The sequence below is a fragment of the Rhincodon typus genome, chromosome 18 (genome assembly GCF_021869965.1).
Source record: "Rhincodon typus isolate 14 chromosome 18, sRhiTyp1.1, whole genome shotgun sequence".
NCBI classification, from domain to species: Eukaryota; Metazoa; Chordata; class Chondrichthyes; order Orectolobiformes; family Rhincodontidae; genus Rhincodon; species Rhincodon typus.
In genome coordinates, this window is record NC_063349.1 from 22,929,561 (window position 1) to 22,945,367 (window position 15,807).

General features: G+C 39.9%; 1 protein-coding gene across 1 annotated transcript in view; it reads left to right on the top strand.

Moving 5' to 3' along the window:
• The window catches only part of LOC109925093 (TUB like protein 3), a 49,600-nt gene that overhangs the window by 16,361 nt on the left and 17,432 nt on the right, over nucleotides 1-15,807 (top strand). Inside the window, exons 4-5 of the mRNA XM_048607869.1 lie at nucleotides 10,437-10,601; nucleotides 10,914-11,029. Of these exons, the coding sequence (XP_048463826.1) occupies nucleotides 10,437-10,601; nucleotides 10,914-11,029 (281 nt within the window). The remainder of the gene's footprint in view (nucleotides 1-10,436; nucleotides 10,602-10,913; nucleotides 11,030-15,807) is intronic.

The window sequence follows — 15,807 nt, forward strand, 5'->3', positions numbered from 1 at the left end:
CAATGTGAGGGAGGCATTGTTAAATGAATTGCTCTGGTGCACTTTTTGCTGTTGCACAGCCCAGGTTTCAAGTGTAGTCCATGGAAATGGTAACAAGAACGGCTCTGAACACTAGGAAGCTTTGTTGACTTGTAGAGATTTTTGTCGAATATTCAAAATAGTTTGTAAAATGCATATGCCTTTTTCAGAAATCACGTCTTAAAGAAATTTATGATCATTATTACGGATATGGCCCCTTAAGTTTTTCTTCTATTTTTACTTATCTGTTCTGATTCATTTCTAGTTACTAGATGCAGTGGCAAATCCTTCCTTATTGGTCTTCTTACATACTGGGTTAAAGAAGAGTCCTGCAAATATTATAGGAACTCCATTCTCTTATCCTGTTTACCTACCTTTTTTGGCTATTTGATTTTGAAGGTAGTTGAAATCCTCTATGATTATTCTGTCTTAAATACTTACAATTTAAGGCGTGTGTTTCTTCCTTTGACTGCTTATATTTTATTGTAAATATTCTGATGGATGGGAACTTTTTTTCTACTCCAAACATGTTGAAAGATGGTCTCAAATTTTGTCTGTTAATTTATATTAAGAGCAGAGGGATAGAAAGAAATCTGTTGTCGCAAAGCCTGTAAAATATTTACATCAATTCATTGTTTAAAAAAAACTTGCAAGAAAGAAGCATATTAGACAGAAACGTCAGAAGGGATAAAAATGAGTCATGTTAGCTTTAAGCCCATATAGTTGGTAGTTTCTGATTATCGTGAGCAAGGACAAGAACATGGAAGGTGGCATTTGAATAAATATGAGGTTATCTACTTTTGGTAGAAAAGAGGAAAGGCATAACATTCCTTAATTGGTGAGAGGTTAGGAAGGATAGATGTCCAAAGGGATCTGGGTACAGTTATCATTTGTGTAGACTGATGGAATGCCTGAGATCTAATGAAATAAGGGGACAGGTGATGGACATATTATTTAAGAGTTAATTGGGTTTCAGTTGGTTGTATAGAAATGGGGAAATAGTAATCAGTGGGGGATGAGTTTTATGGAGTGTGGCTAACTAAAGTAAACATCTCTCATAAAGTGTGAACTTGACTTATATTTATATATCCATTATTTTTGGAGTATAAAGATGTCCTTGTTCATGACTAGTGGAACAGTCTTGACAGGCTGAATGGCCTAATTCTGCTCCTTTATGTAATGATCTTATGATCTTCACGCAGAAGTAAAAGTTAGCGTTGAGTGCAACAACAATTAAGAAGACATCATGGTGTTGTAGTGGCCTTGATCAAAAAGGGATTTGAGCACAGGAGTAAAGATGTCTTGCAGCAATTGTATTGAGGTATGGTGAGATTGCAGCTGGTGTATTGTGCTCTGTTTCCTGTTTAAAGAGTGATGTACTTGCCTTTGAAGAAGTGCAGTGGAGATTCACTAGACTTGTCCCTGGGATGACAGGATGGCCTATAAGGGGAGGTTGAGGAAACTGGGCTTGCATCTCTAGAGATTCTCAGATTTGAGATGTGATTGAATTGAAATTTCTTGCTGGGTATGACAGGTTAGATAATGATCAGATGTTTCCCTACCTGGTGAGTCTACAACCAGGAGATATACCCTTGGAATAAACGGCAAGCCATTTACAACTGAGATGAGGAATTTCTTCCATCAAAGAGTGGTGAATCCTTGGAATTCTCTATCCGGAGAGTTTTAGAAGCTCAATCATTAAACATGGTCAAAACAGAAATTGATATAACTCTGGATGTTAATAACGTCAAAGGATTTGGGAGGAGTGAGGAAAAATGGTGTTGAGGTAGATGGTCAGCCATGAGCTGTTTGAATAGCAGAACATGTTGCGTGTTGAATGACCTACTCCTGCACTTATTTCCCATGCTGCTATGGAATTTTAACTATTCAAATGTTGGTCCCTACATATCTGTTGCAGAAATGTTGTATTTTCTGAAACCAACATTCTGCTTTAGTATCTTGGGCATGGTCTGTAGACAAAACAGGGAGAATTATGTACAGAGCCTTTGACAACATTGGAAGTTATAATATTGCTTTTAAAAGAGGATTAAGGTGAAGTGAAACACAATATAATTTTGAGAAGACTTGAGAATTTCAATTTGTTTGAAGCGAAAACAGAAAATGGATTCATGTGGTTTGTTAGCACCATAATAATTTGAGACCATGAACGTGCAAATAGCTGAAGATGATGATGAGTGAGTGAGTTTGGAATGGAAGGATCACCGTGTCGAAATGGAATAGACTGAATCTTGCCTAGAGCTTTGAAGTAAAAAGCAGATCAACACTGCCTATTACAGAGGCCTACTAACATGTAATTCCAAATGAGCATGTTCACCTGAGCAGCAATGCCATTTACCTCCACCCCCCAACAAATCCTCACCTTGCACTCCTAGAGAAGTCAGCTCTCATCCTACATCAGTACTTCCTGCCAAAGAAATAGCAGAAACAAAGATAAGGTGAGAAGTTAATAGAGACAGTTTGTAGGTGAGGGCTGCAAAATGCCTTGTGGAAAAGTAAAGCAATGTTTCTGATCTCTATTGAAAGGAGAGGATAAGTCAAATGCACATAGGTTAAGGTGTGAATAGATTGAAACACTAAGTGAAAGGAGCTGAAGGTTGCAGTTAGAAACAGAATGGTAGAAGCACTAATCAAGGACTGAAATAAATCAGGTAATAAATTACACCCTCAGGTGCTCGCTATCTCCTCTTTGAATTTTTGTCTTGTCATGTCATAGTCTGTCATGTCTTTTCTGGTTCAAATGGCCTTTAATCCATGAATCTAATATAATTCCAATGTGCACTAAATAACGAAGAAGGTATCTGAATAAAACTTAGCAGATGTTAATTACTAGTACCTCAGATACTTTCAGCCTTTATGATTTTACAAGTAATAGCAGCGAATAATTTTATGCACGGTGCTTTAGGACCAAACCGTTGAAATTTGTATGGATTTTGACTTCACAGTTTGGAAGCCATACACCAGATGATACCACTGTAGGAGTCAGTTAGGATGTGCTGCATTTTACCAAATCTTTCAGATTGACTGGCACTGAGGGATCACTTGCATTATGATTCTTCACAATTCTAGAAGGCTATTTAGTCGTTAACATTGACATCTAGACACAGAAATAAAAACCACAAAATGGTGAAAAATTTCAACATACCAGGTGACATCTATGGAAGACGAATTTTATAGCGTCAGCAATTCCGATCAATGCTCTTTCACAGAAATGTAGAAAATAGGAACAAAAGTAGGCCCTTCAACCTTTTGAGCTTGCTCTGCCATTCAATGTGATCATGGCTGATCATCCAACTTAGTGCCCTGTTCCTGCTTTTGCTCAATATTGTTTAAATCCTTTAGCCCTATATCAAACTCCATCAACTATTGTTAATTTCATATTGGTTAATACCTTTCCACTATGAAGCAATTAGGTCATTAGACACTGACAATGGTAACAGCATCCTTCCACCCACAAATATCACTGTAATGACAGAAGTAAAGAAACAGAAGGAAACTAGATAATATGTATATGGTAAGGGAAGAACTGTTACTGAAACCTATGGTCAGAACAGAAATGGCAACAGCACAGTTGGAGATCACAGGCTTATCCAAGAGATAGGCCTTAGATAAAGTGGTTCATTCCCTGCTATTGAGCACGTTCTGCCAATTAACAAGAACGAGTTATATCTCTGTTTTAAACTACAGTGAATGCAGACCCACTTGACCTAATATTTCTTCCTATGACACAGCTGTCATACCAGGAATCAGTCTAGTTAACCTTCATTCCACTATGCCAGGTGTTTTATTTCTTTCGTAAGGAGACCCAAAAACTGAACACAGTACTCCAGATGTGGTCTCAGCAAGGACTTGTACAGGTGAATAAGACTTCCTTGCTCCTGTACTCAAACCCTCTCGCAATGAAGGCCAACGTACTATTTCCTTGAGTACTCTGGGATTTAGGTTATCAGGTTTCAATCCTATTAATTTCTCCAGCACTTTTCTTTTTAACTAGCACTAATTTCCTTCAATTTCACCTTTCCAAAAAATATTACTTTCCTAGTATTTCTGGGAAGTTTTTGTGTGTTCTTCTTCATTATCTCCTGTTTTATATTGTAAGGGGCCTACGTTTGTCTTCTTTGATCTTTTTACACGTTTTATAGAAGTTCTTACAGTATGCTTTTATGTTCCTTGCAGGTTTACTCTCGTACTCTATTTTCCACCTCTAAGTCATAATTACACAACATGTAATATTCTAATTACTGCAACCCAAAATGACCTCCCACTGACACATTCCTGCTCTCTGCTTGTCAGGAATTCCTTGTTGAGGTGGAAATATATTGATTAAGGAATGCATTTCAAAAATACCTGTCCTACCATTACCCTTTTACATGGGTATTTTCCAAGTCTTCAAAATGATTGTTGAATTTCTTCATTGTCAGTCCCCACTCGGTCATTCTTACACCTTTCTGCTGTTGCCTCTAAATTTGCTCCTCTATCTCCTTCCCACTAATTGATGGTGTATGTTATAAGCTCAACAATGTAATGTTCTTCTGTTGGTAATTCTAACTAAGTTAAATCCATATTTGAACTCAAGCACATCATATTTTTCTAGTATTGGACCAGTATTTTGAATTAAATGTGCTGCTTTCCATTTTTTATTCTTGCTTCCCTACATTTCCTTAATATATTGTAGCCAGGAATGTGAAGTTCCTAATCTCCCCGTGTTCTATCCAGGTCTGTTATTGTCACTATGTTGTAATTTCATCTGGTTACTTGTTCCTGCATCCCACCAATGTTATTTGCCACATGCAGGACATTAACGAATATGTGCTTGAACTCTATTTGGGTCTGCCATGTATTTTTAAATTGCCTGTTCTCTCCTATTTCTGAACTACTCTTGATTCTAATACAGAAATTTGACTTCCAACCAAAAAGCCAGTGGTTCATATACTTTTTATCTATTGCAGAGATCTCTGCAATTTGTATCTCTCTCTCTAATGCTTCATCCTGGTGCGCATTTTGCTATCAGATTTGATAAATACCTATCACAAAACATTAATTAACTTCCTTCTGAGGATTATGACTTAGTGTTGTGACCAACTGGAAGTTAAAGACACTGATTTCTAGATCTTCCTGAGGTTCCCAAGAAATACTTCACTGAGAAAACAACTGCATAGCTTCTCCTGCTGCGAACCTTTTTTAAGATGAGGGAGATTTTTTGCTGCCAGCTTCTTGGTTTGTCCTTTCAACTGACCTCACATAGCTCACAGTAAAACACAGCAACTGCTGCTAAGCAACCTTCAACATCTTCCAAATCCATCTGTTCATAAGTTATGAACCAAGAAACCTATTCCTTTATAGCTTTGGTTTGTCTTTTCTAGAGTCATTTGACTGCTAACCAAAAAGCCAGTGGCTAACATTTAAAACTTTGGCCTCAGTAATTACTGTCAAATACAACTCTCGGAAATCTCCAGAATGTCTGAAGAATTCCATATTCCTGATTCTCATAGTCCTTAAATATGAATATATGTTCTCAATAGAAATAAGAGTTAGATGGAGAATTGAAGTAACAAGCAAGTGGAGCAGAGTCATACTTGGAGACTACTTCAAGAGGCACCGTAAAATAACTCAACTATCTATGTTTGTTCTCTCCTGTGTAGAAGAGACTATGTGATGATTGAAGAATATGATAATACATTGAAAGATGTTCACAAAATTGCCGTTTCATTGTTGAGTCTGAGGCGCTATATAGTTTGGGCAAGAGTGAAATGGCAGGTGTTCTACTTCCTGTGTTTGGATGGGAAGGTGCCATGGGAGGGAGGAGGGGGTGTTGATTGTGATGGAATACTGGACCAAATCTTGTGGAGGAAATGATTACTTCAAATTTGCCCAAGGGGAAGTCAAAATGTGCTTGTGGATGGATGAGGATAATTTATTAAATATGGAGACTGATACAATGTGAAAAGATGATAAGATGATCCTGTTGTGTTCCTGGGAAGGAGACAAAAGCATAAAGTCCTAGTCAACACAGTAGAGAGATGTGTGAAAGATGAAGTTGTCAGAAGAGGTTGGACTGAAATGGAGGATTATGTAGCTTCAAGGTAAAAGTTGGAATCAGGCTTGTTGAGCTGCGTATTCTCAGCAATATAAGTGGCAGTGAAAGGGAAGAGTCTGAGATTGAGAGCATTTGAAGGGAAGGAAGGAATGAAAATTCAAAGCAAAGTTAATTAAATTTTCTAGTATCAGACAAAGGCAAGAAATGCATTGACCCAGTCATCAATGCGCTGGAAAAACAGTTTAGGGAAAGGATCTGTTTAGGACTGAAATAAAGAATGTTCTATATATCCAACATAAAAGGCTGACATAACTCTTAGATTTTGGTAGTCAAAACTTATATTTGGAGATACTGAATGGATTTAAAGAAGAGGCTATTCAGTGTAAGAATGAGTGTCAGAAGAGCATAGAGTTTAATATTCTAGAAGCCACTGGGAAAGGGGACAAAACATTGTCCAAGTAGGAAGAAATAAGATTCATGAGAAATGACTGAAACAAAGGTATACCAGGGCAGTTCTGTCTGTGAATCTTAAGAAGCAAGTAAGTGGCCCTGTGGGCTTGGTGAGTTTTGTCTTGAGACTTTGCAAGTAGGTAGAAAAGACCTTGAGGCGAAATTAGGTCTTTGATTGTCAGAGCAACAGTAACTTGATGCCCATTTTGATGGTCCAGTTAGGAGATTTTCAAATGAGAATAAATAAGAGTGAGTGTGGGGAATAGAAAAACTGAAATAGATGTCATCCTGGCAGTTTCCAAGTGAAAAGGCGAAGCATGAATAACAGCCCCAAATGAAAGGTAAAGGTGGAACAGAAATTCTGAAAACGGGAGAAAGGAGAAGTCTTTCTGGCCGAAGAATGAGTGACTTAGTGAAGAACTCTGTTATATAAAAATCAAAGATCGTTAAGATATTGTTGGGAAGTGGGTCAAGGGATGAAGTCATTGCTGAGGGCTAATCATTCAGTATCAGGAAGTGTAAGTGTCAAAGGGATTGTTAATACTCCATAAATCCTCAGATTGGATGGGTATAATGTAACAAAACTGAAGGGGAAGAAGGATCACAAGAGGCATTAGCATTAGCAACTCATGATATTTGAAAGAAGGAAAGCATGAGACAGCGGATGAAATGAAACTGCAGAAAGGATATACCTTGAAATCGATTTGCTGAGTTGCAACCTTTGAGCCGGTGCTGCTGGAGAAAAAGCTCAAAAATGCAAATGTGTTGGCAGTTGGGAATTAAGTGTGGATCCAGGAAGCAGCAGGAGCATTGGTACGATTCCGGGTTCAATAAGCGATAAATAAGAATGAGTGAGGGGAATAGAGAAATTGATGTCACGCTGACAGTTTCCATTTAGAAGATCTAGGTGGAGCAAGAATTCTAACCATTTTGAATATTGCTGGAAAAACCACATATTTTGTTATAACTTTTTAACAGGGCAAGGCAACATATATACTGCATGAGGGGAAAGTGCTAATTGGTCCACTTGCAAATTCTTGCTACTCTTGGTGCTTGGTATTCCCCCAAATTGTCCTCATAGGTGCAAGACAAAGAGTTTCAATATAATACAATAGGGCGGCACGGTGGCTCAGTGGTTAGCACTGCCAGGGACCCGAGTTCGATTCCACCCTAGGGCAACTGTCTGTGTGGAGTTTGCACATTCTCCCTGTCTGCGTGGGTTTCCTCTGGGTGCTCTGTTTTCCTCCCACAATCCAAAAATGTGCAGGCTGAGTGGATTGGCCATGCTAAATTGCCCGTAGTGTTCAGGGATGTGTAGATTAGGTGGGCTATCGGCGTCTGGGTGGGATGCTCCAAGGATCGGTGTGGATTTGTCGGGCCAAAGGGCCTGTTTCCACACTATAGGGATTCTATGATTCTATGATCTTCTATGAATTTGTCTTTATCAGTAATATTCAAGTTCAATTCCAAAGATGGGAGAAAGGGGAAGTCTTGTGGCTAAAGAGTGAATGCAGTGGTGAAGGCAACAAGGATGCACTCAACACACGGAGATGTTTGCAATTGAAGGTGGATTTTAAACATGAAAGGTGGAATTTGTGATGGAACTCCTCTGAAGTACTTTAGAACTGGACAGTTGCTGAGGAGGAGGAGGAGAAGCAAATTACTGCAGATGCTGGAATCTGTACTGAGATCACAGCGGTTCAGGTAGCATCCACAGAGAGAAAGCAAGCTAATGTTTCGAGTCTAAGGCTACTCTTCATCAGAGCTGAAGTGAAGTGTGGAGTGGGGAGCATTTATGCAATAGTTGGGGGGCAAGGTGTGGAGTGCTGAGGGGAGAAAGAATGTTGATAGTTCAGATTAAGTGATGGAATGTGAGAATGGCAGAACAATGTGTATCTGACTGCCAGACTTTAAAGAACAGACAGTCTCACTGAGGAGAGTTGTAGCTGTGGAAGTGAGATTCGCTCAATTCTTAATGCACGATAATGAAAGAATAGCAACGAAAGTGAACAATATAAAAAACAAATCATCAAGCAAAGAGAACAGCAGAATTTCATCAAGGTGGGCATTGCTGGAAAAGAAATGGCAGTGAATTAAACAAAAATAAATAAATTCTGTAGATGCTGTAAACCTAAAGTAAAGTTGACAGGTTAAGCAGCAACCTCCACATACCGATGATATTTCATCAGAATTGGAAGGAGATATAATGAGTTCATAACCAATCATGAACATCAGTTAGCAGCAAAATGACACAACAAACTTTCCTTAAAATCAAATACATTTGGACAATGAAGGCCGTCAGTTTAACTGGGGCAACGTAACTATAGTAGCCCAAGCCAAACATAGACATGCACGGGAATTTCTAGAGGCATGGTTCTCAATCTGTAATGCAATCAACAAACATATAGAATTGGACCCCATTTACAAAGCTATACAGATCAAAACCGGGAATGACACTACTCACCATAACGGAGCAGACAGGATAAATTTCAAATGGAGTAAAATAACATCGCTTCATCAGAGGCCTCACTGATGATGTTACCTAGCATTGTGATGAATCATCTGAATGAAAACAAACCAGCTTGGCGAGCAAGTCAACAACCTCACCCACAACCCGAGCTACAAATCTTTACTAAAACTTTAAAGGTCATAACCAAGTGAGCAATGTAGGCATTGTGACAACTCATTGATAATGTCACAAGCAAGCTGATTAGTGAGTGGAATCTTTTCCTATTGGCAGTAATTGTATTGATCAAGGAAGCATTTTTTGTCATGGAATTAGTAGAGCACAGAAGTAGACTGTTCAGCTGATCTTATCTGCATCTGTACTCCAATTGACTGTCTCACAGTTTCATGCTACTCATTAGGAAATGATTAAACTGGAATTCTCTAACAAATTAGAATAAATGGCAGCTGGCGGAACTTGAATTTTGTTAATAAATATAAAATATAAAGTTGGTCTCAGTAATGGTGATTAAGACAACTATTGTCGTAAAAGCCTATCTGGTTCACTCGTGTCCTTTTTGGGGAAGAAAATCTGCCATCCTTGCCTGTTTTAGTCCACTTGTGATTTCAGACCTGCAATAATATCGTTGACTCTTAACTGCCCTCTGAGAAGGCCTAGAAGTCATTTTGTTCAAGGGCAGTTTGGGATGGGTAATAAAAACTGGCCATGTCAGTGATGTCCACAAAAGGATAAAGTTTAAAAAAAAACTGTGCATCAGTGTCTAGCTGATTCGCTAGTGTTAGTGATGAACACTGTGGAAACCCAACATGAGCCTCATATGTAAATGTTGAACAAAATCAGAAGTCACATGACACTAGGTTATAGCCGAACAGGTGTTTTTGAAATCACAACCTTTTGGAGCACGACTCTTTTGTCAGGTCCACTTCAACAGGTGAAGAGGACCTGACAAAGGAGCTGCGCTTCGAAAGCTTGTGATTTCAAACAGATCTGTTGGGCTATAACCTAGAGTCGTGTGACTTCTGACTTTGTCCACTCCAGTTCAACACCAGCTCCATATCATAAAAGTTAAAGGCAGTTTTGATATTTATAGTCACTGGAAGAGCTGGAATTGTAGATCAAATTGAAATGCAGCTCATGTAAATACAATTCTTGAGTGTATATAATCTTGGGAGTACTGATAGTTGGCTGTCCTGCAGTTCTTTTTGTACCTAGCCTCCTTCTTCCCCTGAAAAGGAAAAGCAGACTTCAGTGGTATGGGATGTTTTCAGTGGGATTAGTAGGTGAGAGGGAGTTAACTAAACTTGAGTGCAAAAGATCTACATGTAAATAGTAATGTGGTTCATTTTATTTGTTCATGGGATGTCGGCATTGCTCAAAAGTTATTTTTGGTATAATTATTAATGAAACATGAGTTACAACAAAAGAAAATTGTTTTTCTGTCTGCAGGTATTGATGGACCGGGAGCCATCATAAGTAATGAGGTACAGGATGTTAGCACTAAAATCCAAATCCTTTCAGTTGGGCAATCCATGACAGCCCCCAGTGATGAAGTTGAAACAGTTGTAGACTCTGCACCAAAACCAGACATCCAAGAAGTAATGGAACAGAGGGGTAGGTGGGACAGTTCTCTAGATCTTGTAAGTTCCAGTTTCTTTTAACTGGAGACAATCTATGTAATTTGTGAACCTGGTAAATAGTAAATGGTTTTGATAATTTTTGTATTTATGTATTGGGTTTGGTCAATCATGTCAGAAGCCATGTTCCAATTTTTTTGTTTACTTCTGTAATCACAGTATAATATAATGTATACCAGCATTCACTGCCTACTGATACTTCTTCTAAATAAGAATCTCAATTTACAGAACAGCATTGTTTTTTAACCTTTAAATATGGTCAGGGTAAATAAACTTTTTATACATACAGGAATCTCTGGAAGCATGAACTTCGAAGAAGCTAATGAGGAGAATGACAATTTTTCAAGTTCTCAGAGTTACGAAAATGTAAGGCCCTCATCTGCTGTGAGCAAGCAGTGCAACAAGGTAAGAGATTTATTGAGCTCAAGAGATTAGAATTTAAGGAAATATTGGTGTCCCTTCAGGGAATGTAAGTGGTAAAACAATTAAGTGATATGACTGAAAACAATTCCTGAAAATCTTGACTTTAACTGATACAACTTTGAGATGTGGTTTCCCTTCGGAGTCAATGCTGAAATCGGAGTTTCCTAAGGATAATTTTTTTTGCCCAGAAAAACCAATGTAGAAGTTTAAAATGTAATGCCATGCATATGCAGCATTGTGCATTCCTGACTGAAATAACTGGCAAAACAAAACAAGGAAAGCTTCAATAAAGAAAGCTGGCTTCTTGCTTGCAAAGAAGTCCTCAACGAAATTTACAGTATGGTACATGGGGAACTTGTTCTGTACAACTATTGTACATGTAAAGTGCTACAGAGTATAATACAACAGAGAATTCTTTAAAAAGAACAGTCCAGAGCAGTTCTTTTACTAGTACAGATGCAAAAAGGCAAAGAAATGTTTTAAAACAAGATCAAAACTGAAATTTATTTCTGCACCGGAGCAGAAAACTTCAATAAATGATTATCTTTGATGCACTGTGCAGACACAGACCCAAATTTAGCTGTGCAGTCAGTGTCTTCATGATGATGTGAAACACAAGCAGGAAGTAAGGAATATTAAAACCGGGCATGGGACTTTAATGAGGAGAGAGGACCTTAAAAGAAATCACTGTAAAACAAAAAAAAACTTAAAAATGGACTCTCTGTATTACAGTCTCTCTATTGCATGAAATATTTTCTGAAATGGAACACAAACATAACTACTGCTAAGCCTCTTCCTGAGTTAATTTGTAATTGTTAAGTTGGCTTTTAATCTTCATCCTTCATTCTCCTATTTATGTAGAAATATTTAATTTACCCCATTCTCTGAAGAAGTTTATAACATCCTGTCAGCAATTTCCTTTATGATGTGGATTATTTTAGCAATTCCTTGTGATCTTCTGTGGCATGATCAAACAAATAAGTGAATCTAATTATGGCCTCAATGCCACATTTCTACCTACTCTCTAACTTTTGTCTGTTATGCTAGAAAATAGTCTATCTACCCTACCTGAAAAAAAATTCAATGACTCTGTTTCCACCACTCTGGGAAAGAGAGTGCCAAAGACTCATGACCCTTTGAGAGGAAGAAAAAATTCTGATCGCTGTCTCAGGATGTTATATATCTTAGTAAGACCAGATCTCAATTTTTTTCTTATTTAACCTATTTTTCTAATCAACTTGCACAGAGATGTTATTACATACCTACCCAGGGGTAGGGACACTACCAAAGGGCCACAAGCGGGACCCTTAAGATGGGATCTCATTCTTCTAAGCTCCACTGGACACTTGTGCAGACTGTCTAAACTTTTCTCATAAAATAAGTATCACTTGTTCCAGAGGTGTGTAATAACATCTCTCCGAGCAGGTTGATCAGAAAGTAAAGATAAGGATGTAATACAGTTCTGTAAAGCATGCCATATAGGAAAGCTGATAGGAAAAACCTCAACGTATAATTAAACCAGCACCTTTTGATACCCATACCAATTTTTGAACAACCATTCAGAATGTTTGTACATTGTGTAGGGCTATTACTGAACACAAAAGCAAGACACCAATATATCCTGACATTAAGGATATGACATCCTGATTTCCAGAAGCTGTTCCTTTTAAGGACAATTGCAGCTAGGATAGTAGTGGAAAAGTTAATTCTGTTCTTTACTCATTGAGATACAAGTAATTGTGATGCAATCTGATCAGGGTTCTAACTTTGTCTGAAGTTTTTCAGGGATCGTAGCAATTTGGGTATAAAACAATTGTTGTTACCTTCCTCTCATCCACAAACACAGGAATGCCAGCAGATTCTCAAAACCATGAGTAAGGCATACTGTCATGATTACCCACAAGATTGGGACAAAGGATAACATTTCTTACTATTTCCTACCAGAGATTCCCCAAATGATTAATAGGGGGTTTAGTTCATTTGAATTGATTTGTGGTCATGAAAATAGAGGCTCCATTGAAAACATTAAAGTTGATCAGGGAAAGTTTCTTGAACCAAAAAGATGAATCTCAATGTTGGATTATGTGTCCATGTTTCTCAAAAGGCTCACAGGAGAATGTAAAGTAATTCAAGAGCATTTGAAAGTTTCACAAAGGAAAGTGGAAGTATGGGCAGACAAACATTCAGCAACTGGAACATTTCAAGTTGGAGATAAAATATCACATTGTTGGCTTTGCAAGATGAACCTCTGAAAGCGAAAATGAGTGGTCTATACAGAGGAGTTAGTAGGATGACTTATCTGATAAATACTCATGATCATAGAAAGAAGTAACAGTTATATCATATTTATATGTTGAAAAGGTATCATCGTAGGGATGAGGGTAAGGAGGAACAAGTGTGTTAATTGATTAGAGTAGTGGAAGATGACAAAGACAATCAGAGTGAAGTAGAAGCAGGGGTAGACAGTTCTCAAAATAAACCTCCGACAATTTGACTAACATAGAAATACTGGGACAGTTAAATGCTGTGTTTGAAGAAAGGACAATGGTAAGATCTTGTGAGACTACTTGGAAAGTAGAAGGTAATCTGTAGCAATAACCTGGATGTAATGCATTAGTTCAGCATGATGTGGAGTTGGGGGTGTCAGGTGCAATCAAAGAGCATCTTTATCAGCTTGACACAAGAAAACAAAACCTGGTTAAAACATAGATTCAATACATGCAGGAAAACAACTTGATGGACCCTAATCATAGCAGCTAAAGTTCACCAATCCTTTTTATGAACTGGATTGATCAACCAGATGTCATTTAGCTCGGTTGGCTGAATGGCTGGTTTGCATTGCTGAGTGCTGTCAACAGTGCAGGTTCAATCCTCACACCAGATGAGGTTACCATGAAGGTCCTGCCTTCTTAACCTCTTCCCTTGCCTGAAGTATTGTGATCCTTCATTAAATTCATCACCAGTTTTGTTTCTCTAATAAGAGAGAGGACCTGTGGTTGTCTTGGACTATGATGGCTCTACTTTTAGATTATAGAATGGTGAATCTGGTTACAAAGGCAGATTCATAACCAATTTCACAGTTGGAAGACTGAATTGTTAGGGTTGGCAGTGCCTCATTCCTTTGTAAAATTGATTTCTTGAAGGGATAATGACAAGTGTCATTAATGTCAAAGGCTAAAGAAATATCCTCACCCTCAACAACTCCAGAACTTCCAATTCCCCGGTCCCCAACACCTCATCTTTACCATGGACGTCCAGTCCCTCTGCACCTGCAATCCCCATGCAGATGGCCTAAAGGCCCTCCGTTTCTTCCTGTCCCGCAGGCCCGACCAGTCCCCCTCCACTGACACCCTCATCCGCTTAGCCGAACTCGTCCTCACCCTCAACAACTCTCTTTCAATTCCTCCCACTTCCTACAGACAAAGCAGGTGGCCATGGGTACCCGCATGGGCCCAAGCTACACCTGCCTCTTTGTAGGTTACGTGGAACAATCCCTCTTCGGCCCTAAACCCCACCTCTTCCTCCGTTACATTGATGACTGTATCGGCGCCGCCTCGTGCTCCCACGAGGAGCTTGAACAGTTCATCCACTTCACCAACACCTTCCACCCCAACCTTAAGTTTACCTGGACCATCTCTAATACCTCTGTCCCCTTCTGGACCTCTCTGTCTCCATATCGGGCAACCACCTAGAAACCGATATTCATTTCAAGCCCACCGACTCCCATAGCTACCTGGAATACTCCTCCTCCCACCCACCTTCCTGCAAAAATGCTATCCCCTATTCCCAATTCCTTCGCCTCCACCGCATCTGCTCCCAGGATGAGGCATTCCACTCCCGTACATCTCAGTTGTCCTCGTTTTTCAAGGACCGTAACGTCCCCCCCTCAGTGGTCGAGAACGCCCTCAACCGTGTCTCCCACATCTCCCGCAACTCATCCCTCACACCCCATCCACGCAATAAGAACCAAAAAAGAATCCCCCTCGTCCTCACGTACCACCCCACCAACCTCCGGATCCAACGCATCATCCTCCGACACTTCCGCCATCTGCAATCCGACCCCACCACCAAAGACATCTTTCCCTCCCCACCCTTATCTGCTTTCCGGAGGGACAACTCTCTCCGTGACTCCCTTGTCCGCTCCACACTCCCCTCCAGCTCCACCACACCCGGCACTTTTCCCTGCAACTGCAGGAAGTGCTACACCTGCCCCCATACCTCCTCCCTCACCCCCATCCCAGGCCCCAAGAAGACTTTCCACATCAAGCAGATGTTCACCTGCACATCTGCCAATGTGGTATACTGCATCCGCTGTACCCGGTGTGGCTTCCTCTACATCGGGGAAACCAAGCGGAGACTCGGGGACCGCTTTGCAGAACACCTACGCTCGGTTCGCAATAAACAACTGCACCTCCCAGTCGCGAACCATTTCAACTCCCCCTCCCATTCCTCAGACGACATGTCCATCCTGGGCCTCCTGCAGTGCCACAACGATGCCACCCGAAGGTTGCAGGAACAGCAACTCATATTCCGCTTGGGAACCCTGCAGCCCAATGGTATCAATGTGGATTTCACAAGTTTCAAAATCTCCCCTCCCCCCACCGCATCCCAAAACCAGTCCAGCTCGTCCCTGCCTCCCTAACCTGTTCTTCCTCCCACCTATCCCCTCCTCCCACCTCAAGCCGCACCTCCATCTCCTACCGACCAACCTCATCCCGCCCCCTTGACCTGTCCGTCCTCCCTGGACTGACCTATCCCCT